Source organism: Lactuca serriola, chromosome 2 (assembly GCF_051521515.1).
Source record: "Lactuca serriola cultivar US96UC23 chromosome 2, Lser_US96UC23_V15, whole genome shotgun sequence".
In the NCBI taxonomy this organism is placed as follows: domain Eukaryota; kingdom Viridiplantae; phylum Streptophyta; class Magnoliopsida; order Asterales; family Asteraceae; genus Lactuca; species Lactuca serriola.
This window is the reverse complement of record NC_136409.1, coordinates 183,722,028-183,746,844: the sequence shown is the minus strand read 5'-3', so window position 1 is coordinate 183,746,844 and position 24,817 is coordinate 183,722,028. Positions and strand designations below refer to the sequence as shown.

General features: G+C 37.5%; 2 protein-coding genes, 1 long non-coding RNA gene and 1 other non-coding gene across 4 annotated transcripts; all 4 read left to right on the top strand.

Annotated features, from left to right (window-relative positions):
* The first annotated feature begins 481 nt into the window (after positions 1 to 481).
* On the top strand, positions 482 to 3,243 carry LOC145087678 (2-dehydro-3-deoxyphosphooctonate aldolase 1). Its single transcript, XM_079025703.1, has 13 exons — positions 482 to 620; positions 742 to 800; positions 1,295 to 1,392; positions 1,486 to 1,582; positions 1,697 to 1,762; positions 1,867 to 1,926; positions 2,008 to 2,082; positions 2,159 to 2,243; positions 2,325 to 2,383; positions 2,473 to 2,616; positions 2,698 to 2,745; positions 2,820 to 2,867; positions 2,945 to 3,243. The coding sequence occupies exons 2-13, from the start codon at positions 765 to 767 to the stop codon at positions 2,999 to 3,001; spliced, it is 873 nt and encodes a 290-aa protein (XP_078881829.1). The 5' UTR covers positions 482 to 620; positions 742 to 764; the 3' UTR covers positions 3,002 to 3,243.
* Positions 3,244 to 4,212: 969 nt separating this feature from the next.
* Positions 4,213 to 7,629, top strand: SS2 (starch synthase 2). Its single transcript, XM_079025702.1, has 8 exons — positions 4,213 to 4,923; positions 5,070 to 5,538; positions 5,617 to 5,681; positions 5,761 to 5,838; positions 5,919 to 6,029; positions 6,113 to 6,157; positions 6,222 to 6,395; positions 6,544 to 7,629. The coding sequence occupies exons 1-8, from the start codon at positions 4,615 to 4,617 to the stop codon at positions 7,498 to 7,500; spliced, it is 2,208 nt and encodes a 735-aa protein (XP_078881828.1). The 5' UTR covers positions 4,213 to 4,614; the 3' UTR covers positions 7,501 to 7,629.
* Positions 7,630 to 8,249: 620 nt separating this feature from the next.
* TRNAN-GUU (transfer RNA asparagine (anticodon GUU)) lies at positions 8,250 to 8,323 on the top strand. Its single transcript has one exon. It is a non-coding gene; the product is annotated as a tRNA-Asn (tRNA).
* Positions 8,324 to 9,051: 728 nt separating this feature from the next.
* LOC145090637 (uncharacterized) lies at positions 9,052 to 10,622 on the top strand. The gene is made up of 2 exons (XR_013701686.1): positions 9,052 to 9,649; positions 10,284 to 10,622. It is a non-coding gene; the product is annotated as an uncharacterized LOC145090637 (long non-coding RNA).
* The last annotated feature ends 14,195 nt before the right edge of the window (positions 10,623 to 24,817 follow it).

Below are 24,817 nucleotides of genomic sequence, written 5' to 3'. Positions count from 1 at the left end.
TTTCATCCAATGTCGCTAGTGCAATCCCAACCAAGGATCTTGATAAAGATCAACATCCTATTTATTATTTAATTAAAAATCTTTTGAATCCCGAAACTAGGTACTCTCACCTTAAAAAAAAAATATTGGCACTTGTTACAACTTCTACCAAACTAAGACATTGTTTTGAAACTCATACTATACACATCAGAACTAACTATCCTATTAAAAATGTCATGAGAAAACCAAAAATGACAAGTAGAATGACTAAGTGGTCAGCGAAGCTCAACACATATGACATTAGATACGAACCAACACATATCATTTTGCGCCGCTAGCCCTTTCTGGATGACAAATCTATTTTTTTTTTTAAAACAACATCTATAAATCTAAGAGATATAACATTAAAATGCATAACCCATTACGAGCTCGTGTTCCAAAGTACTTTAGTAATGGGAAGGAAAGTATAATCATTTTTAAAACATTTCTTTTTATCTTAATGGATCCGCGGACACACATCAGATCCAACTCGACCCGAATCGGCCGACAGTAAGTAGTACTCAGTATTCCGTAGTTTCACCAGTGACCAGTCAGAGATCATCGGAGCAATCTCTGTTCTTCCAATCCAGAAAGGTGTAAAGGTAATATCTATGATCTAACTGCATTGCCGTCGGGTCTTGTTCATATCTCCAGATTTAACTTCATTATTCCTTTCAATTTTCTATTCGAGAGAATTTAGGATGTCTCCTTTTTAATCTACAGATTTAGTTGTTCACAAGTAAGATATGGATTCATCAACTGCGTTATACAATCAGCTTAAGGTATGCATTCGCCTCTTCTTTTCCACGAATATAATACACTTGGTGTGTTGCAATATGCAAAATTATGCAATATCCTCCGTTTTCTCACTCACAATTACTAGGTATCATGTAGAAGTTTTTTGTGCGAGCACGAGTCACCCGTCACTTATGATAAATTGATTCCTTTTGTTGCACAATTCGAGATGACAATTTGAATTGACTGTATTCAGCGTTTACCCCTAATTATTGAGAGTGGTATTTAACTATTTATTGTACATTGTTCTTCAATCTGGTCTGCAACATAGACGAGATCTAACTGGGAAGCCTCGATACCCAAATCAGTAAATGCAAATCACTTTAGTAGTGGGAAGGAAAGAACAATCATTTGGACTAATAGTAAATGTCTTTTATAATGGCCTTTAATGGATTTATCTCACCTTGTTCATTGCTCTGTGTTTGACGTAAGTTTCTTAGCAAGCATTAGGCTTAATGACTCGTTGCTATAACCATTACAGGGAGCACAACCATTCTTTGTGTTAGCTGGTCCCAATGTGATTGAATCTGAAGAACATATTTTACATATGGCCAAACAAATCAAGGCTATCACTTCAAAGTATGTTCTTTAATCTTTTATCTGTAATCTGTATATAAGCATTTACGTTTGAGTTTGACAGATATAATACAGATCATGTTTTCTTTTTTCCAGACTTGGATTGCCATTAGTTTTTAAGTCAAGCTTTGACAAAGCTAACAGAACCTCATCAAAATCTTTTCGTGGGCCTGGATTAGCTGAGGGATTAAAGGTAATGTACTCCATTCCACTAATTTCACAACTTAAAAACCGTATTATTATATTAATATGATAAGGTCAAAATCTTGTTAAACTGTGTTCATTTGTGTTGCTCCTCAAATTACAGATCCTTGAAAAGGTCAAAGTCACATATGACTTGCCCATAGTGACTGATGTACATGAATCTAGCCAGGTAATCACATGTAATCAACCAATCAGAATTCAGAACATACTTTAAGAATGTAAAAAGAAGATACATAACTTTATATAGCTATATTGATTATTGAATTTTATCAGTGTGAAGCCGTTGCCAGGGTTGCAGATATAATTCAAATTCCAGCATTTTTATGTCGACAGGTATTATTAATTATTAAATATTAATCCATCTCAATTGTTTCAATCATTTCTATAAACTAATACATTTTATCTTTTTTTTAGACTGATCTCCTAGTTGCAGCTGCCAAGACCGGCAAAATTGTAAATATAAAGAAAGGCCAGTTTTGTGCTTCCTCTGTAAGTTTGTGTCATGCTTAGTCAACTTCATTGACCATTTGGTCAATGATAAGTTTCTGATGAGTTGACTTTTCAGGTGATGACCAACTCAGCAGAAAAAGTCAGATTGGCTGGAAATCAAAACGTTATGGTTTGTGAGAGAGGAACCATGTTTGGTTACAGTAAGTCTCAATCTTATTATTTTTTTTTTTTTGTTTTGGTTTTAAATTTTTTTTGACTTCACAATTAACAATCTTTTGTAGATGATTTAATCGTTGATCCACGCAACTTTGAATGGCTGCGAGAAGCTAATTGTCCTGTGGTAAGTACATAACAATAACATTGATACAACATAAATTTGATGTTATAATATTTGTACTGAAGTAAAATGTTATTTTTATATACTTTCAGGTAGCGGATGTGACACATGCGTTGCAACAACCTGCTGGGAAAAAGCTGGAAGGTGGTGGTGTTGCTAGTGGAGGTCTCCGGGAACTAATACCTTGTGTTGCAAGGACAGCTGTTGCTGTGGGAGTGGATGGGCTTTTTATGGAGGTATGAAATAAGAATACGGTTTTTAAATAGCATTTGAGGTCTGTAGTTTACGGGTTTCTAAGGGCATATTTGTAAAATCAGGTGCATGATGACCCACTTAATGCTCCGGTTGATGGTCCAACACAATGGGTAAATTTTGTGACATTAAAAAATAGTTTTGTTTTATTGATTTAATAATGTTTCTTGATTTGGTTCGTGAATAGCCTCTGCGACATTTAGAGGAGCTTCTAGAAGAGCTTGTTGCAATTGCTGTAAGTTTTAACCGCATTTGGAATTGTTTTAGATTTCGTTTTTATTTTGACTTTTTATTTTGTTTGTTTGATAAAAGAGGGTTACCAAAGGGAAGCACAAGTACGATATTGACCTTACTCCATATCGTGAGTAAGAAGTTGTGGAGGCTGTGTAATTGATAATAAACACACTCATGCTCGAAGATTTATGATTTATGATAATGCTGTTATTTATTTCTGCTGTATTTGTGCGTGTGCCAAGGGTTGTGTAAAATTTGAGCCTCTGTATTGTAAACATGATCTTTCCTTACATTATTTTAGTTACAAAAGTGAAAGCAACGCACAAAAATGAAAGTACTCATTTGCTTAACACAAATGAGTATTCTCCACCGCATAACTTGTATTAGATCACACTTTTGAGTGTATTGACACCCGCATACATTCCAGTTACACAAAAAGTATTAACATGTATTTATGTGATTTGAGTATTATTATTGATTAAGTTTGGTTATAATCTAATGAGATATAACACGTGATAATGGATGAAATAAGTGCAATATCAGATAAGGTGGAAATAACAGAGACCTGTAATGAGCAACAGCTTGGCGACTTTGGTAACAACGAAATCAATGAGTGTCTTCGGTCTTTCTGATTTAAAGGTTTATACCAACACCCTTCGCATTTACTGCCCATCGTGTGGAGTGGCTGAATTATGTCTCAACTCACGTGGCCTCCAGTGGATGTTTTGAATGTAATTGGGTGTTGATGATAAAACAATAGTTTATTATCCTGTCACGTAAGTTTCGGCCGGGTGATAAATTTTATAAAAGGATAAAAAAGGATCTATTAGTCGTATTTAAAATGCAAGGATTTTTATTTTTACTAAAAGCATCTTCAATGTTAAACCTTGTTACTACAGACTTATTTTTATTTAGCATCGGACTACAAAACTTTTTTTAATGGTTAATATACTTTCATATTCTGTAGATCTAACCCTTCTATTTTAATCATATTTTATTTTATCCTTTTGTTATAATTTAATAATATTTAATTTTTACTAATTAATTGTTTCTATTTAATATTCAATGAATTTTACTTATAAAATACAAATTTAATCACAACTATATACTAATATTTTGAATATTTTCATTTTATTTTTTAACTATATTTATTTTTCTATTTTAGGTATATAAATAAGGTTCTATATAATTATATTTATTTATACCTTTTTTATTAAAATATGATTTTTGTTTTAAATAAATGAAAACGAATTAATTAACAACAATTTTAATAATCCTTTGCGCATTCATTTGACAAACAAACTAGGATAGAGACCTTTTAGAGGGGTATGATTAACACATAAAGTCATAAAGCCATTGGAAAGGGAGCCAAGCGAACCCCTGGCCAGTGACCCCTTTTCTTCTTCAATCTTCCCAAATCCCAGCCCAACGGAAAGCTCGCCACCACACATTTAATCAGATCAAGAAGCACTGGTTTTCGATTTCAGTTCCATATTCTTACACCTAACCTCAACCTCACAAACACTCTTAACTCATAACTTCGTTCTTTGATTTTCGAATTGCCATTTAGCGGGATCACTTGACTCGTTTGAATGGGAGACGGTCTGCCCCTTTCTTCTTCCTCGTGGAATTCAAGTAATCAATTTGGTTTAACTGCTTCTTCAACTTTCCGTCATCCCTGAAGTTTTGTTTGTGTTCTTCATCTTCTACTTTAGAAAAGTCTTTGACGCATTTCCTCGAACATCTTGATGACAACTATGAGTTCTTTGGCATTTGTGACCGATCACACGGCGATTGATAGCGCTGGTCTTTTAGATTATCATCGTCGACCGAAGATCCCTTTGTTCTCATATTATCGACCAAGAAAACCACTTCTTGATACGGCATTTCTATGTAATAATACTAAAATTGTCGGTGGTCGAAGAATATGGAGGGTCAAAGCAACCGGAGAAAATGGTCCCGGTGGAGATGCAACCGGTGATACGGACGAGGCGCTTCAAGTTGTAATTGAGAAATCGAAAAAGCTTTTGGCCAAGCAGAGAGACCTTCTTCAACAGGTATATCCTTTTGATACAAATTTGATAATTGTTTTTGTGTTCTTACTAGTGTAGTAGTAATCATTCACAACCAAATTGGAAACTGCTGCTAATCTCTTATCCATTGAAAACTCTTATTTTTTTTATTTTTTTTTTTGTAAATGCAGATAGCTGAAAGAAGGGAAATAATTGCATCAATAAGTAATACTACCAAAATAAAATCTGAGAAAGAAGAAATTTCATCTGAAGACGAAGAGGAAAAATCCTTTCTGGAACTGGATTCTAATCTTCCTGATGACATCTACACACTTCAAAATCCATCTACAATCAAAAGTTATGAAATAGATACATCAAAATCCCAAATTAAATCCTTTCTAGATGAAGATTTCAATAACAAGCTTCAAAACACAAATTCAGAGAACGCTACAACAAATACAAAAGAGTTGCCACCCTTTGTTTCTGATATCTCACCCACATTCAAAAAATTCGAAAATACCAAAGAATCAACATCACACCATGTAAAAGATATGCCAGATGCTCCCATGGGTGACAATTCAAAATCCCCTCCTTTAGCAGGTCCAAATGTAATGAATATCATATTAGTCGCTGCAGAATGTGCTCCTTGGTCTAAAACAGGTAATATACCAAATCAAGATTCAAGAATGTCCTTTTTTCTTAATCTCATAAACAATTTTTTAAAACTGTTCTTCATAGGTGGTCTTGGAGACGTTGCTGGAGCTTTACCAAAGGCTCTGGCTTATCGTGGGCATAGAGTAATGGTAAGTTCTCTTTCTTCTTTAATCAATAATAAGATTCACCATTTATGTTCATCTGTTCACTTTTTTCATGAACATTTAGGTAGTAGCACCTCGCTATGGAAATTATGCTGATCTTCAAGATACAGGAATCAGGAAGAGGTATTCAGTGAATGGACAGGTAAGGTAAACATTTATTTCAGTATTTCACTCCATACGTTTGCGGCAAATTGGTAATAATGATAATATGTATATTTTCAGGATATGGAGGTGCATTACTTTCAAACGTACATAGATGGTGTGGATTTTGTTTTCATTGAAAATCACATGTTCAGGAACTTGGGGAGTAATATATATAGTGGAAATCGTTCTGTAAGTGTTATACAAGATAATTTTACAGATTTCTCTCAAATGTGACACTCAATTACGTGTTCCAATTCTCATTTTTGTTGCAGGATATTCTTAGACGCATGGTTTTATTCTGCAAAGCAGCTATCGAGGTATGAATATGCATAATATATACTCATTAAATTCATGTAATATTGACAATCATGTCACTTACAGGTTCCCTGGCATGTTCCATGTGGTGGGCTCTGCTACGGCGATGGAAATTTGGTATTCATTGCTAACGATTGGCATACTGCATTGTTACCGGTTTACCTCAAAGCATATTATCATGAACATGGATTAATGCAATACGCAAGATCCGTTCTTGTCATTCATAACATCGCTCATCAGGTAAGTAATTAGTTTCATTTCACCTGATTCCCAATTCAGATTCAAATGCTACTCATTCAACAATGAATATTCTCTTTCTTTCTGAATGCCTTGAAGGTGTTCGATAAAATGTCTAAGAGAAACAAAACACGTTTCTTATCAATTTCAGGGACGTGGGCCTGTAGATGATTTCTCCTACACCGATCTACCACCGAATTACTTAAATCTTTTCAAAATGTATGATCCAATCGGTGGTGAACACTTCAACATCTTTGCAGCAGGTTTAAAAACCGCATACCAAATCATCACAGTAAGTCACGGATACACATGGGAGCTAAAAACCACCGAAGGAGGTCGCGGTCTCCACAATATAATCAACGAAAACGACTGGAAACTAACCGGAATCGTCAACGGAATCGACAAACAGGAATGGAATCCCGAATCCGACATCCATCTAACATCCGATAACTACACCAACTACTCCTTAACAACACTCCACACCCACAAGCCACAATGCAAAACCGCACTCCAATCCGAACTCGGGCTGCCCGTTCGGGCAGACATCCCGGTCATCGCATTCATCGGTAGACTAGACAACCAAAAGGGCGTTGACTTGATAGTAGACGCGATCCCATGGATGGTTGACCAAGATGTACAAGTGGTGATGTTGGGTACGGGTCGACCCGAGCTTGAAAACATGCTTAGGGAAATGGAGGCCCGGTATCGTGACCGGGTCAGGGGTTGGGTCGGGTTTTCGGTTAAGATGGCTCATAGGATAACTGCGGGTGCGGATGTTTTATTAATGCCATCGCGGTTCGAGCCGTGTGGGTTGAATCAGTTGTACGCGATGAGTTATGGGACGGTGCCCGTGGTGCATGGTGTGGGTGGGTTGAAGGACACGGTGCAACCGTTTGATCCGTATAGGGAGACCGGGTTAGGGTGGGTGTTTGACCGGGCGGAGACTGGGTTGTTGATTGAGGCGATTTGGAATTGTTTGTTGACTTATAGGGAGTATAAGGAGAGTTGGAATGGGATTCAGAGGAGAGGGATGATGCAGGATTTGAGTTGGGGAAATGCTGCTTGTCGATATGAAGAGGTTCTTGTTAAGGCCAAGTATCAATGGTGAAAAAGGGTTAGAGTTTGAGTTTAGTTGTTGTACATTTGCTAGTAAGGTCTTGTTTATACAGTATATGTTTTAACTTGATGTTGATTAAGACATCGATGATGGAATAAATTTTAACTTTTTAGACTGTAATTGTAATATTTATAGATGTAAACCACAGCAATTAGCAAGAGTACAACTTAAGAAGAAAAGGAAACAATTTCTTATGACCATGTGCACTTAAAGGTAGATGGTCACAAAGTGATTAACTCGATTATCATGATGTTCTGACTAATTTGAGATTAATGGATGAACTTGTGATTACAATACTTGATTTCAAGTTTAATGAAGGAAGTTTTGAAGCTTAATTTCGAGTTGAATGTATGAGAATTTGTTTAGCAAAAATGAAATTTTCCTAGGTTTAGAAGACTAAAAGTGTAATTATAGAATAAAGATCAAAAAAGTGATATCAATGAACACAAAAATTTACCATACTAGTTGAGATTATTTTAATCCTAGTACAAAATTTGCTTTAGAATAATTGTTTTTTCTCTTTTAAGATCTTAACATCTAAACAATGGTAATATCTTAAAATCAAGATTTTGACTTTAAAGGGTATATGGGTTGGATAACTCCTGTCTGTCTGGACATAGATGGTGTTAGGAGCAGTATAGAGTAGATTAAATTTTTTGCTCTAAAAAAATTATAATAATTACTTATTTATTTATATAATTTACTATTTTTAGATATGTAAAGAAGAATAGAAACAAGCAGCTGGAATAGCTCAGTTGGTTAGAGCGTGTGGCTGTTAACCACAAGGTCGGAGGTTCGACCCCTCCTTCTAGCGTTTTTTTCATTTATTTTTGTTACTTTGTCTGTTTTGAGTATTGCTTTCTATATCGTACTTATTATACATTCTTTCTAATATATTATAGTTTTTGTTTTTTTGTTTTACTTTATCTGTTTTTTTGTTTTGCTTTCAATATATGGTACTTAATATATATTCTTTCTAATATATTATAGTTTTTGTACTCTTTTGGCTAAATTTGTAAATCACCAATCAAATATTTTTTATTAAACAAAATTTAAAACATGAATGCATTACCTTAAAACAAAGGAGTATATTAAATAGATGAGATAAAAACAATATATATATATATATATATATATATATATATATATATATATATATATTAGTCATTAAAGTTTTTTTTTATGTAATAAATCATTAAAGTTGAATTTAATCGTTAAATACGGGTTCAACCTAAACAATTATTGATTTCTAAGAGCACCCACATCGGTGCAATGTGAGGAGCTTGCAACACATGCCACATAAGAATAATTAAATAAATAAGCAATTAACAATTTATAAATGTGGGCCACTTTTTTTTTTTTTTTTTTTTTTTTTTGCAAGGCTTTCAATAAGTGTATGGACGTGGCATATTAATATTATACAAGTGGCATTGTTTGAAAGATGGCGCTGGGATGGTCTAAGTTTTCTAGATTATTCCTGCTTATGTGGCATATATGAGGCGGACACGTAATATCCACGTATATGAAGATGATGATGTTGTAACTCTGTGTTCTAACTGATATCAATCGATTACAAATCAGTTTTACAACTTGTAATCGATCTTGAAGAGCCACCGAACCAATTCTTGTTTACACGCCAATCGTGAATTTCTTGTTTATATCTTACCGATCATGAAGTTATTGAAGCTAATCAACATGAGTTCTTCATTTTCTTCAAGAAATGGGGATGATTTTGGTTTCGCGTTGGTGGTGGATTCCTACCGGTCATCAAGATCTCAACGTCCAATTTTGATTTCAGTTTCATGATAGTAGATTCCTTCTCATCATCAAGATCTCTGGGTCCAAATTCGATTTCAGCTTCGTTGTGGTGGTTTTTTTTTTTTTTTTTTTTTTTTTTTTTTTTTTTTGTGTGTCTGTATGGATAAAAGAAACGAAGGCAAACAACTATCGTGGTGGTGGTTTTTTGTTTCAAAGAAGGCGGACAATAATCATCGGTGAGATTTCAAATCCCATATATTTTCCTCGATTGTTACCTTTTTTTGGGGTTTTTTAAAGACGAAATATGGGGCTGTAGACCATTGTAGAGAATGCTTCGAGCTGCCTTGACTTTAACATCAAAGGAACCCTTCTTTGAAACCAGGTTTTTTTGTCCACCTTCTTTGAAATATCACACGCTTCCGTTCCGGCTTTAAAGATAATATATTGTTCTCTGGTTTTAATATTTTTGGTTGTTCTATGGAGTTTGGTCTCTTAATTACTATTGGTGGAGAAATGAGAACATAATTTTTAATCAATAAACAAATGTTGATTACACTTGTAATTAAAATAAGAAGATGAATATTGGTTAAGGAAGATGAATTTTGGTGGCGGTTATTGCATAAGATGTTTTTGGAAAAATGACTTTAATCAGATAACATGTGACATGCCACGAAATCATTGTAATCAAATGACTCATTTATAACTATCAAGGGGATGTAAATGACAGCAGGCACGGCTCAATAAGTTTGAGGGCTCTAAGTAAACCAAAAATTTAGGGCGCTTTGAACAATTCACAATTCACAAAGTAATAAAATATAACTAAAATTATAAAATACCATTGAAGTATAACAGTGAACTTTAGTTTGAGAAAGATCATAAATTTTTGAAAAATGGACTGATGGATTTACCTTCAATGATAGATAATCAGATGAGTAGATGATTGATAATCGATCTTTGAATCTTTCATTTAGAGTTCAGATGATCAGATTGTGATTGTTTTGATTTTTGAACAATAGAGTTTACCTACAAAAGTACAAATCGCGAGGAGTTATCAGAATATCAATTATGTTGTTATGGAGAAGCCGACTAGCCAAGAATGGAGAAGGAGCCTAGAATCATAATTGCTAATAAGAGATTCAGAGTCCGATAATGGAGAAGAAGAAGAACCGTCGCTTGTAGAAGAAAATAAACGGAATTTTTGAGGCGTGCGTGAAGGCTAGCGATCCAGATTCATTGATTTAATATGTACATAGAGGTAATAGGTATTGGGTATTTGATTAAGTGGGGCCCCATAAAAGTGGGTGCCCTAAGCCCTATCTTTGTTAAGATACAAATAAAGTCGATCTTGATTAACAGTTTGACACGGACTAGTAAATATTAATGATAAAAATCTCGACTTTAGAACAAAACTATTTTCTTTCTTCCATGCTGTCGTTGAAGGCCCGACTTAAGACATTGACTTGGATCTTGCAGCTGCCAACCTTCAAAGTAGGAGTTTAGGATTTTGTCACGAGCATACTACAGAGAAGGCTTTTTCCATTATTTATCTATCCGTGACTGAGCGAGGATGATATATACAAAAAAAACATGGATATTTTTTTTTCTACACACCATCTTAATCTTACTGCACACACCAATCTAGTTTTAGACATAGAGTTTTTTAAAATCTAAAATTTTGACTAAATTTGATTGGGAGCCCTTATGACTCTCCGCTTTTTTATCTCACACCAATCTAGTTTTAGACATAGAGTTTTTTAAAATCTAAAATTTTGACTAAATTTGATTGGGAGCCCTTATGACTCTCCGCTTTTTTATCTCAGCTTTTTTCTTCTTTTTTTTGTTGATTATATACCCACTTTTTTAATAGCATAATTCTCCAATTATTTTTTTCTTGTATTGCCGATACATACATAACTTAGTGGACCGACATTGGTGCCTTCGACTCACGAGCATCGGGCGAAGACTCACCTCATACTGCTGAAACTAGGGATGAAAGTGGGTCCAAACCCGGACCGGATGGACCCGGACCCGGAAAACCCAGAACCGGTTAACGGGATTTTATAGAACCGGAAACCGGACCGGTATATAGGAACCGGTTCCGGTTCTGTTCCAGGTATGGTTCCGGGTAAAGTGGGTCTAGAACCGGAAAACCCGGAAACATCAAAGTGGGTAGGTTGGAACCGGATAAAGTGGGTTTAGAACCGGAAAACCTGAAAAAACCGGAATTTTTTGGTAATTACTTACAACTTAGTGGGTTGAACTTTGAAAAATTTCATATTGATATCCCGACTTTGGGAGACTGTAACTCATTGAATACGAAACCAAAATTAACAAAATTATAGTCTAAAATCATTTACAAACTCTAAATTACACTCTAAAAAAACCCACATATCAATTCGACTTTAAACGAATGAGATATGCTTGTGTTAATATTTTCACGTAATACAAAGTACAAAAACAAATAGCTAAAAAGTTGAAAATTTTCAGTTTTGATATCCCGACTTCGGAGGACTGTAAATCATTGAATGTTAAACCAAAAATGACAAAATTATAGTCTAAACTAATGTACAAACTGTAAACAAAAAGTTGGAAAAAACAACATGTCAATCCGACTTCAAACGAATTAGATATGCATGTTTTGAAACTTTCATCGAATACAAAAAACTAAAAAACTAAAAACTTCCAGCTTTGATATCTTGACTTTGGAGGACTGTAAGTCAATGAATATAAAACTAAAACTGACAAATTTATAGTCTAAAATCATGTACAAACTCTAAACTACATGTTGGAAAAACTCGTATGTCAATTGGAGTTGAAACGAATAAGATATGCATCTTTTAAACGTTTCACAAAAACCGGTTCCGGCCCTAAAAGTGGTTCCGGTTCCAAAAACCGGTTCCGGTTTTTAGACCCGGTACTCGGACCCGATGGACCCAAACCCGGATTACCCGGAACCCGGATAAAACCAATTTTTAAACCCGAAACCGGACCCGGATCTACATATTCCGGTTCTAACGGTTCTGGTTCCGGTTTGATTCCGGTTCCGGTCCGGTTTTCCGGTTCTAAATCTCACCCCTAGCTGAAACATCTAGATAAATGCTCAAACTGCTGATCCGGGAAACCTCCGCACTAAATATCATCATGTAATATCCTTATTAATAATCAGGTAGGGATGAGCATCAGAATCGGCCCGATCGGAACTGGCCCGGAAACTTGTCACACCCCAAAACCGGAACGACGGAAACGTTCTGGGGTGGATGACGTCATGTTAAGTATCACAACATGTGCAGTATAGTAATCAAAGTACAACAACCATTGCATTAATAGTAATATTTTTACATAAGTTACATTTTATAGAGACATCAAAGTAATACAGAAACTAGTATAGATGCAGCTCGGTTTTAGGCTGGCTTCACAAAAGCTCCCGGTGTACCTGTCTATTGCTGACCTGAGAATACAAGTTATTTTGAAAGCGAGTATCAACATTTTTATAAATGCTGATGAATTCATAAATATTTAGTGTCATTTGTGTAAGTAAGCATTTTATTCAAAATAACTTTATAAAAAGTAGTATTTTAGAATCTACGGTGTATTAGCGTCCTTTCCAGAAAATCCTATATTTTCTAATTAAAAGCAGTCTTCTACCAAGACTCGAAAATGTTATGTTTTAAAGAGAAATTTTCCCTGAAATACTATCATTACCAAAATACGGTATTTGACTTTAAAGAAAGTAGGAGAATATCACTAGTAAAAATACTAGGGGAAAATAACATATGCCTCAGCAGAAATATTGTTGACTAAGGCAAAAGAAATCATAGACTCCAGGAGAGTATCAAATGAATGATACGCCTGGCTCAGTCTAACAAAAGGAAACACAGACCCCAGATGGTATCAAATGATCGATACGGCTACCAAGGTCTAAAACAAAGAAACACAGACCCCAGACATTATCAAATGAACGATACAACTAGTAAGGTCTAAAACAAAGAAACACAGACCCCATACAGTATCATATGAACGATACAACTAGCAAGGTCTAAAACAAAGGGAAATCCTAAGTGGGTTGTTTCAAGAGTATAGTGTTAAATTCTCGTTACCTTAAGGCCATGAATTATAAGGTAAACATGGAGATACTCGTAACCATACTGATTGACACTAGAGTACTTGACGCCCTGCAAGCGTCGGAATAAATGTGACATTTGTCACCCCTTGGCTTGGTAGGCTGTGTACTATAGCTAGCAGTCAGGGTGCGGGAGTTTCAGTCCCGTATAGATCTATACACACAATGCCCGCTCTCCCTCCAGGAGACTCTGGTTACCAACTTGACAACGGGGAAATCCGTGTCCTGAAGATGCATCTCGTATTCTGAATTCTATTAGAGGCGCTGGAGAAATGATATAGACTCGCGAATGAATTGACTCCTTTGGAATTCTCGTACTAGAAAGAGTAAATATAAGACAAAACTGTAAAATTGGTCCTTATGGTATTCAAAAATCTTTGGATAGGGTCCAAAAAGTTTTTAACTTGCATGGATGGTCCAAAATCAAGAATTTCCTGTAATTTTAGTCCAAAAAATGTTGAAAAGACTATTTTGCCCTTCTCATTTCTTTTTTTTATTTTATATTTGTTTTAATACCTTATTAATTAAAAAATAAATAAAAGAAAAATAAAAAATATATTTTGGGTCCACCCCACCAGCAGGTTCTCTCTCTCTCTCCATTGTCTTCTTCTTCTCATCCTTTCTTCTTTCACTCATAAGCAAATACCGATCCACCATCGTCGGCCACCACTCTTCGCCACCACCACCACCATTTATTCTATCTTTACCTCTCTCTTATCTCTCATACATACACACAAAGAAAACAAAAATACAAAAAACACTTTTAAATCCAGAAATCAACATCAACCCACATTCAGTAGTAAAACTTTGGATCTGAAGGTGTGATATGTCACCGATGGTGCTCGACGATTCTCAGGAGGTTGGAGATACATCGACCATCCATCTTCCCTCTTTGTTGCCTCCGTCATCGCTTGAAACCCTAAACGGAAACGGATCTGAAACCCTCATTTGCGAATGATTGCTTGAAACCTTAAATGTCGCCGCCATCAGTGAGCTGGAACATCTCCGGAGAAGGAGAAAGACGGGCGGATCAACCATCATCTTCGTCGAGTTGTAGATCGGAGAGACAGTTGTTTTGGAAACGGCCAACGAGTGGGTTTCTTCTCGGCGGCTCATGGGTCTTCTGAGGCGTTGAGGTGGTGGTTGTATGTTCTTGAGTGAGTGATGTAGTGATGTTTGACATATTTGGGGTTGATTTACTCTGGTGAAGAGAGGGAGATGATGAGGATGTTTCTGTTAAGGGTTGTGGTGGATGACGGTGACTGGCAGTGGAGTTTATCGGTAACCGGTGTTGTTGGGTGGAGTATTCAATTACACACTTGCAAATCGATTATGGAGAGTGTGTTCATCATTGATTGTGTTCGTATATGGAGTGTGTGTGTGTGTGGGTTCTTTCTGGAGAGAGAGAGAGAGAGAGAGAGAGAGAGTAGGGGTGGGAGTGGGCCCAGTTCTTTCATTTTTAATTTTTAATAAATAAATTATTAAAGAAAATTTAAAAAATACAAAAAAAGAAATAAAAAGGGCAAAACAGTCTTTTCAAGTCCTCCATGGACCAAAACCAAAGGAAATTCTTGATTTTGGATCTTCCATGCAAGTTGAAAACTTTTTGGACCCTATCCAAAGTTTTTTGAATACCACAGGGACCAATTTTATAGTTTTGTCTAAATATAACCTCCTAACTATTCCTATAATAGTTACTAGTGTCTCAGATCTATGAATGATGAATGGAAGGATGCCCTTGCTACCCAAGGGAAATGAACTGGTCGATGTAAACCTTTATGTCTATACGTGTATACATGATATATAACTAATTTTTAAAAGACTTAGGAAGGCTAGTTCGCCCTATTTCCTTTTCCTCGTTGGGATGTGGTATGGTGGGTATCAGATATCCGTCCAAGAAACTCCTCCTTCTTCACTAGTCTTCCTCTTCAGCAAAAGTCCACTAAAATCATCACCAAGCTTCCATATCTTCACTCACAAAGGATACACTCGATATTAGGGTTTGGAAGGTGTGGAGGATGATTAGGGGAGGCACAAGGGTGAGTTAATGCCTTTAAGTAGGGGTGATACCCTAAAAATTAGGGTTTGTCATCAGCCTTCGTACGCCCAACGTATTAGGTTCAACTCTGTGATCATCCATCGCCTAGTATGCCCAGTGTACTAGGCTCAACCTAAAAACCCTCCAACTTCGAATGGCCATCTTCGTTCTAAATCCGATTTCGAGGATCTTTATATCCGGAAAGATATTGAAAAGCCCCACAATATATCTAGATATCTTGGACTGAGAAATCCTCGAACAAAAATCCATTTCTCATACAAGAAACCGACCTACGATTTTTCCTACGCTACCCATCGGCCCAAAGCACAATCCAGAGGATTTAGGTCTCATAACCTTCAATGCCTTCTTCCAAAAGATCTAAGGATCTCCTCCTTAAGGCCTCAAAGCTTTTATGGAATCGATTTCCAACCTACGACCCTAAATCACATAATGACCCAGAATATGGTATTACATCATGGGTTGACACACAAGAACATGAGGACCTTTTTCATCAATATTTCTCATCTCATAGACAATGGTTTCAAGAACAACCATTGCCTTCATCTTCCACATAGCGAAATTGTGTTCATCAAAGGGAGGAATTTTGTTGAGACGAAAGGATTTGGGATTCGACATGATTACTTGAGTGTATCACAAACCTGCTCTGATACAAATTGAAGGTTTATATTGACCGGATACACTTCAAGTATTAAGAACAAATGTAAACTAATCTAAGAAAAATAAAGAACAAAAAGTAAATAACACAGGGAGTTCTCCAAATTATTCTTTCACCAAGAAATGGTTTTGTCTTCACCAAGTAGACGGGTTGTCACAAAGACGGTTATGACACCAAGCCATTCTCACAACATTAGGGTTTACCCTAATGTTGTATATATACTAATCTATACAAGTATATCCCTTAATTGAAGGGATTACGTCTAATCTATACTAAGAACTGATCTTATCACAAAGATACCTGATCTGTGATCTATTCTATACTTATCTATATCATTACCTAATATACAAAAGATACATAGAATAACTATACTACATGTCGACGCTGATATGCTTGATACGTTGGCGATGTCGATGTTGTAGAGTACACGCTGATGCTGACGGTTGTGTAGAGTGTTTGACTCATCAGATCATAAGGCGTGACCTTACAATAAGTTGTAGTCTAAAATCAAAGATTCATCATTAACTCATAATGGTACCATGTCATACCTCGGACAAGGAGGTCAGGGACATGAATAACCACTTGTCATTAAAGGACCAGACAAGTAACTCTTACACTGATGACTGTGTAATCAGTGTAAGTCATTGGGTTATGCCCAATGTTCCAGCAGAACATAAGACTTGATGCATACGACAAGCATGCTTCCAAGGACAGGGTCAGGTAAGATAGTTTAACTAAGAATAAACACCCAATCCTTTTATCGATTTTTTTATTTGGACTAGGAAATCTCACATAGAAAGTTTAGACAATGCTAAAACCTCAGCATGAGGGGGTGAATCAATGTTCTCAGCAGATGGTCTCGCTGATGAGAAACTTAGAGAGATTTAGTAACTTATAGCAACATGTTTCTAGGGACGATGATGTGTCAAAAGTTGCATACCATGCTTAGAAAAGCCTCCACCAGATTCCCTTAAAAATAATATACAAATACAAACAAAAGAGTTAGTCAAACAAGAAAGTATTATAAACAGCGAAATATGTGCAGCTTTTTCAGAAAGGTGATAAAGACTCATTCCATCAAATCTTTAGAATTGAATGGTCATAAATGCACTTCCATTTTCCAAGATATATATCACTTGAATTTTGGCTATAAAATCGAACAAACAAGATCAACCATATCACACAGAAACACAATTCACAGTAAACAAATAGAGAGAATGCCTTAAATCATTGAGATTCTATAGATTGATTCCAAGATTCATTGTAACAACGTAAATTTCATACCAAAATTTTTCATTTTCAAACCCAAATAAACACACGTCATATTTCTCAAAAATCTCAAATATCAAACATCAACACACTTTTTCAAAAATTGTTTATCATAGATCCAGAACCCTCCACAAACATATCTCCAATGCGAGTGTGTGTACAAACAAGTCGGGCCTTCTCGCAATCCTGGGAAGTACCTGAAACACATAACACATAACGGTAAGCACGAAACTTAGCGAGTTCCCCAAAATACCACACAAAGCTCAATAACCACTCTAGGCTATAACTCGATAAGACCCTCCAGTCAATGTGTCTCAGTGGGACCCTCCGGCCCCAACTTAATAAGCTCATAATAATAATACTCATCATAAATAAAAAAGACATAATGTAGAATATTAAGATACATAGGTAAGCACAATAAACATCTCAGTCACACAAAGATACCACTCATGGTAAGTATAGTGAGAAGACTCACCTCGTAAGCTAGCAAGTAAAAGTCTCGTACTTGGAAATCTCGAACTCACCTCGTAAGCTAGCAAGTAAAAGTCTCCTTCATCTCCGTCGGTGCTAATCGATAAGGTGCTTTTGCTATTGGCGTGGTTCCTGGTAACAAGTCTATTCTGAACTCCACTTGTCTATCAGGTGGTAATCCAGAAAGATCCTCGGGGAACACTTCCGGAAAATCACACACCACTGGAATGCTCTGCATCACCTTCTTTTCCTTCTTAGCATCAATCACAAATGCTAAATATGATGTACATCTCTTGGTCAAACACTTTCTGGCTTTCATTAGAGAAATGATCCCAGAATTCACTCGCCGTTTGTCCCCATACACCATAAAAGAATCTTTTCCAGGCGGGTTTACTTTAACTATCTTTTTCTTGCATAAAATTTCGGCATCATTGGCGCTAAGCCAATCCATTCCCAAGACGATGTCGAAACCATTAAGTTCGATAGGCAATAACGCCTCGTGAAACTTATTCCCATTAAGGTCGATCAAGACGTTTTTCATACGATGGCTAACAGGTACAAACTTGCCACTAGCTACTTCGACTAATAAAGCATTATCTAGTCTATCAATAGGCAAAGCTAGCTTTCTACCAAACTCATGCGAAATAAAGGAGTAGTTGGCTCCAGAATCAAACAATATATGAGCATGTAATTCGTTTACGAGGAAGGTACCTGAAGCGACATCAGCTTCATCCTTCGCAGCCTCAAGTGTCATCTAGAAGGCTCTCGCCTTCGGCTTTGGTGGAATGTTGGGCCTAGCTGCCTCCTTCTTCTTCGGACAGTCTTTCAAAATATGCCCCTCTTCATTACAACCAAAACACATCCTTTTGTTGTTCGGACATTCATTGGCAAAATGTCCAACCTTCCCACACTTGTAGCAGGTCACATCCTCGCTACATTTCCCAAAGTGCTTTTTCTTACACTTATCACACCACTTCGCTTCGCCTCCTTTTCCTCCAAACTTTTTCGAATCAGATTTCGAAAATTTGCCCTTCTTACTGGAACCAGATGTTCCCTCAAACTTCCTTTTCTCACCAACCTCAACCTTGACGGTGGTTCTCCCCTTGATCATGTTCTCCACAGACTTGGCAGCCCATATAGCTGCCTCTAGAGTAAGTGCCTGACGTACTGGCACCTCGTACTCCCATGGAAGTCCCTTCGCATACCGATCCACCTTTGTCAACTCGTCTGGGACGATACGCAAGGCAAACTCCATCTTATCGGTGAAGTTATTGGTGTATTCATCAACTGACATGCTACCTTTTGTCAATGTCAAAAACTTATTCTCCAACTCCAACAGATTTTGAGCCGAGCAGAACTTGCGCTTGAACTGCACCAAGAACTCTGCCCATGACAATTGCAATGGCTCATTAGGGCTTAAAGTCTTCCCTAGAGTGTTCCACCAACGAACGGCTCCACCTCGGAATTGACGCACGGCATAGATAGTCTGCAATTTACCTCTGCAGCCACAAGTCATGAAGGCTAGCTCCATTTCGGAGATCCAATCCATAACCCCAATCGGATCCTCCTTTCCATTGAAGGTCGACGGTTTGCAAGTCAAAAAGTCCTTGTACTTGCATCCCATTCCATCATTCCTTCCATCATGGTTATCTTGCCTAACTATCGGTGGGTTGGCTTGACTAATAGACCCACTGAAGTTTCCACCTTCCGAGTGCCCTTCATTTAATTCAGGCTCTTCCACACGAATCGACAGTTCTTCACGATTTTGCTGAAGCAACCGTCTAGTTTCATCCATCTGACGATCCAACATCGTCTGAATCATCAATTGCACACCAGCCATGGTTATTGGCTCAGGTGCTGCTGCTACGACAGGTATTGGCTCAATCATTGGTGGTTGATTCCTGTTTTCGTCAGCATTTCCAACTCCACTTCTTGTTCTCACCATTTTGATCTACACACCGAATAAGGTGAAATTAGATCCTCAATCATGATAGATATTCAAATCATCCTTATCACTCCGAAACGTTTACATGCTAGTTCTAATATCGTAGACGTACGCTTAGAATCCTACACACATAAGGTTTCTAGATCCGGTCGGCAACAGACCATAGATCCGAACAAATAATATCATATATGGCAACATATAACATTTAGCACATAAAGCATTTTAGGCAACTTTCCTAAAATAAACTAGTGCTCGTGTCTAAATCACATCAGACACACATCTCAAAACTTCACTTAGCATTCTAAGTTTAAGTCTAGAAATCCTACAAATTCCTAGTTCGCTTAAACTAATGCTCTGATACCAACTGTGACATCCCCAAAATCTCGGCCAGAAAAGACCGATTTTCATTTATGCTTTTAAATATTTTCAGAGTAAATCCTTTTGATTTGAAAGAGTTGCGGAATATGTTCCCAAAAACAAAACATGATAAAACATTGTTTACCGAAGCATTTCATAAAAGAAATGTATTTTCATTATAATCAAAACTCGGGGCCTCATGTTCCGATACAGACCAATAAGCATAAACGAATACATTACAAGTCATATAACAAATATAACATATGCAGACTTGTAAACAAAACAACTTGATGGTTCATCCATCTCATGCCCTTCCGACACTACCTGTAATATAATTTAAAACTGAGTGGGTCAGGCTTGGGAGCCTGGTGAGCATATAGGGTTTTCAACCCACAATAAATATCATATTTAATTTTCACCAACCAACAATAACCCAATTACCCATTCCCGTTATTCTCACTTTAATGTCCCTAAAACAACTAACATAAGGGACCTAGTCTAAGAATATTTCATCGGGGCGACAACACATGCTTCGGGGGTACCTCAGCAATATAAGTCAAATAAGGCAACCATGAGGGGGATGGAGTACAACGAATGAACACCCAAGTTCATTAACACCTACAGGTGGCGAACCTGCTAATGTTTCCACAAGACTGTCTAGAATAGCCAGTGGTCGTCATCTAAACTCCGCTAGATGACTCAATCAAACAACAACGAGGCCTCTCATCTGTTTATTACACACCAACTGTCTACCCATGTTCTACCCAACATATTAGTAGATAAAAATATACATTTGTATACATAGTTTAAAAACCTGTATAGCATGCTTTAATCAACACATATATCACATAACAGATGAGGCACACACACACATAACACATATCTCATAGAGAAATGATCAGATCTATAAGATAGAAGAGAATGAATACACATTCACACATAACACAACCAAATATATACACATAGCACGTATTGTATTTAAAATACTTCATATTATTGTATTTGGAAGAAAATAACTACACACTCACTTGATCAGAAGATGATCGGACAGCACTACGGCTTATAAAAGTAGTATTCCTCAGCAGATCTGGAAGATCTCCTCGAAAATCGAACTTCTCGCGGGCAGAGCTTCGACTCGGGAACCACACTTCTCGGGATCTTCGGGATCTCGGGACTTGCCTCGGGGCAAGAGTATGATACCGGGGCTTCGGGGTAGCTTCGGGGGTAAAAATGCAGAGCTTCGACACGAAAATGAGAGGGAATTGGCAAAAATACCCGGAACCCTCGCATCCTATTTATAGGAGGCTGGAGCCTCGGAGTACGCGGGGCGTACTGCGTTACGCGGGGCGTACTGCCCAAAACATCATTGCTTACGTATCCGAAGTGCTCGAGTGCGAGTGTCGACATCCCTCGGAGTACGCGGGGCGTACCTCGGATCAGATCGGTGACTCCTTCGGATAATGCTTCCGAATTTTGATTTAAATTTAAATACAAAATGATTAATAAACTTCGGAAATTCATAACTTCTTCATACGAACTCCGTTTTCGATGTTCTTTATATCCACGCGAAGGTGAGACTACGCTCTACAACTTTCGTTTAGACTCCGTCGGCTAATTTTGAATTTATTTTTATTATTTATTTTCAATAGGCCGCGACAGAAAAACTTCGTTATAAATTCATAACTTCTTCATTTGACGTCTGTTCTCGCCTAACTTTTTATCGCTTTGATACCAACAACGAGACCTTCGATCCTCGTTTAGATTGCTTCGGCTAAAAACCGCTCGATCTCAAATCGAGTATTTCGGGCTGCACACCGCTAAGCCGGAACTTCGATAAATCATAACTTCCTCATACGAAGTCAGATTTGGGCGTTCTATATATATTCGGAAACCTCGTTTCAACTACTACAACATAGATCAAAGATATTAAGTTTATTTTACACTTAAATTTTGACGCTTATTTTTATTTTTAATTAATCAAACCACATAATTAAGCAATTAAGCACAAAACACATAATACTCAAATAATACAATCTTTATTATTTCAAAACGGGTTACAGAGGTTAACTTAGACTATTATATTGCTACAAATGGCAAGCCCGGAAACACAGACGTTACACACTAGTAGAGTTTTCATATAACAATAGTTATCATGATAGTGTCTATCGACCCCTGTTTGAGATGTTGTATGGTCAGAGGTGTAGGACCCTAGTTTGTTGGGGTGAAGGGTAGGCACTGAGTCATAGGAAGAACCGAGGTGGTGCTTAAGACTACTGAGTTGATCCAGCGAGTGCGCGACAGGCTGCGGGTCTCGCAGAGCCGTCAGAAGAGCTATGCTAATTGGCGTCGTTTAGATCTTGAGTTCCTGGTGGGAGACTTTGTCTTACTGAAAGTGTCACCATAGAAGGGTGTCATTAGGTTTCATAAGAGGGGCAAGTTAGGTGCCTGATATATTGGACCGTTCAGGATTTCCGACCGGGTGGGCAAGGTGGCTTACCGTTTGGATCTGCCGAACGAGTTGAGCCAGATTCACAACACCTTCCATGTGTCTCAGCTCCGAAAGTGTGTCACTGATGAGACTGTGGTTATTTCCTTGGACGACATTCAGGTGGATGAGAGGCTGAACTACATTGAGAGGCCAGTTGCAGTTTTGGATAGGAAAACTAAGGTTCTTCGTAACAAAGAGATGAAGCTATTGAAGGTGCAATGGAAGCACGGGAAAGGCTTAGAATGGACATGGGAGCCGGAGGATGAGATGCGGAAGCATTACCCAGATTTTTCGCGACCACAGACTTCAAGGACGAAGTTTAGTTCAAGTGGGAGAGATTTGTAATGCTTGTTTCATGTATCATTTATTTCTCAAAATTTTAAGGTTTTAGACTTGAACTCGACGAGTTGGGGAGCTCTAACTCGTCGTGTAAGGATCATATTGGACGCGGGATTAAGGGTCTACTTGACAAGTTGGAAGGCCCCAACTCAACGAGTAGACGCTGGAAAGAAAAACCCTAATTTTCAGTGCTTGTACCCTATTTAAAGACCTTAAGCCTCATTAGTAGCCTCCCTTATCGCCCCCATCGTCCAGAGAAACCCTAGTTCACCCATTTCCTCTTTTTGTGTGTTCGTATGAGCTTGGAGAGTAACTTTTGGTGCTCTTTTGAAAGGAAATAAAAGCTTGAAGAGGTTAGATTGAGTAGAAGGCAGTAGATCCGGGATTTCCTCTAGTGTTGCAGCTACATTGAGGTATAAAGTCAAAAAATTGGCCTTTTATTTCTTAGATCTTCTTCTATGAAAGTTTATGGCCATTATTAGCCTAGTTTGGGACTATTCTTGGATTTGAGCATGATATGAAGATTTGGCTTCAGATCTGGATATCTCAGGGCCTTTATGGACTTAAAGTTGACAACTTTATCAAGTCTTGGCCATCCTTCATGCTCTAAGACCCTTGATAAGTTTGTATAAGTGCTTTTGGCCCTTTGATTCCTTACATGGATGTAAAGTTAACAACTTTACGTGGTATCTCAACCCTAGGGGAAAAGGTGTTAAGACTAGGAAAACTCGACGAGTTGGATCAGGTTTTTCCACATTCTGGATACTGAGTGAATTCGACGAGTTGATGAGACAACTTGGCGAGTTGGCTAGGATTTTTCTCGATTTTATGAACACTGAAGGAACTTGACGAGTTGCTAGATGCACTTGACAAGTTGGGGTTAACGTGGACTGTTGACCTTAACCTTGACCATGGTTGACCAAGTTTGACTTTAAGGGTATTTTGGTATTTCAGGATTTTGACAAGTAAGTCACATTGCGGTTGTAGGTTGTTGAGTTGGAGCTGTGGATTGGGATTGATCTTATCGGTTTAGAATTTGTTAAGAAGGTGAGTCTCCTCACCATACCAATGGATCTAAGGCACCAAGGTCGATCCATTATATGATATGTGGTTTGTTTTGTTGATTATGTGTTATGTTGATATGACAATTGCATGGAAGACCCCGGGAGGTTCCCGTGACAGTAGATTGAGACCATGTGGGGGTTCCCATGGTATTTGGTATAAGATAGGGTTTCCATGGCATCCTAGTATGTTATCATGATTAGCTTGTATGATATTACTTGGTTAGCTAAGACCATGTGGGGGTTCCCATGGCAGTTAGTGAAGACCATGTGGGGGTTCCCATGGAAGGTAACTAAGACCATGTGGGGGTTCCCATGGCAGGTAGTTGAGACCATGTGGGTGTTCCTATGGCAGTGGGCTAAGACCACGTGGGGGTTCCAGTAGCACTCGGTATAAGATCTTGGAAGGTTTCCATGACATCCTATATGTTTGTATACATGGCTTATGTGGTTTATGTAACTTATATAGCTAATATGGATTATGTGATTATGTGGATTGTGTGGGGTATGCTCTGGGAACTCACTAAGCGTTAGCTTACAGTTTGTTGGTTGTTTTAGGTACTTTAGAGCCTTAGGGCAAGGGCATGGCTTGATGGAGCGGCATGCACTCTCCAGTGTTTTATTTGGGGACACTCTGATATTATAAATAAAATGTTTGATGTTATGGATGTTGAAAACAATTGTGATCGGTAATTCATGTTCATTGGAAATGATTTTGTTATGTAAAAATGAAATTTTTTATTGGAAAATTAGGTCGTCACAAGTCTTCAACCTTCCTTTACCACT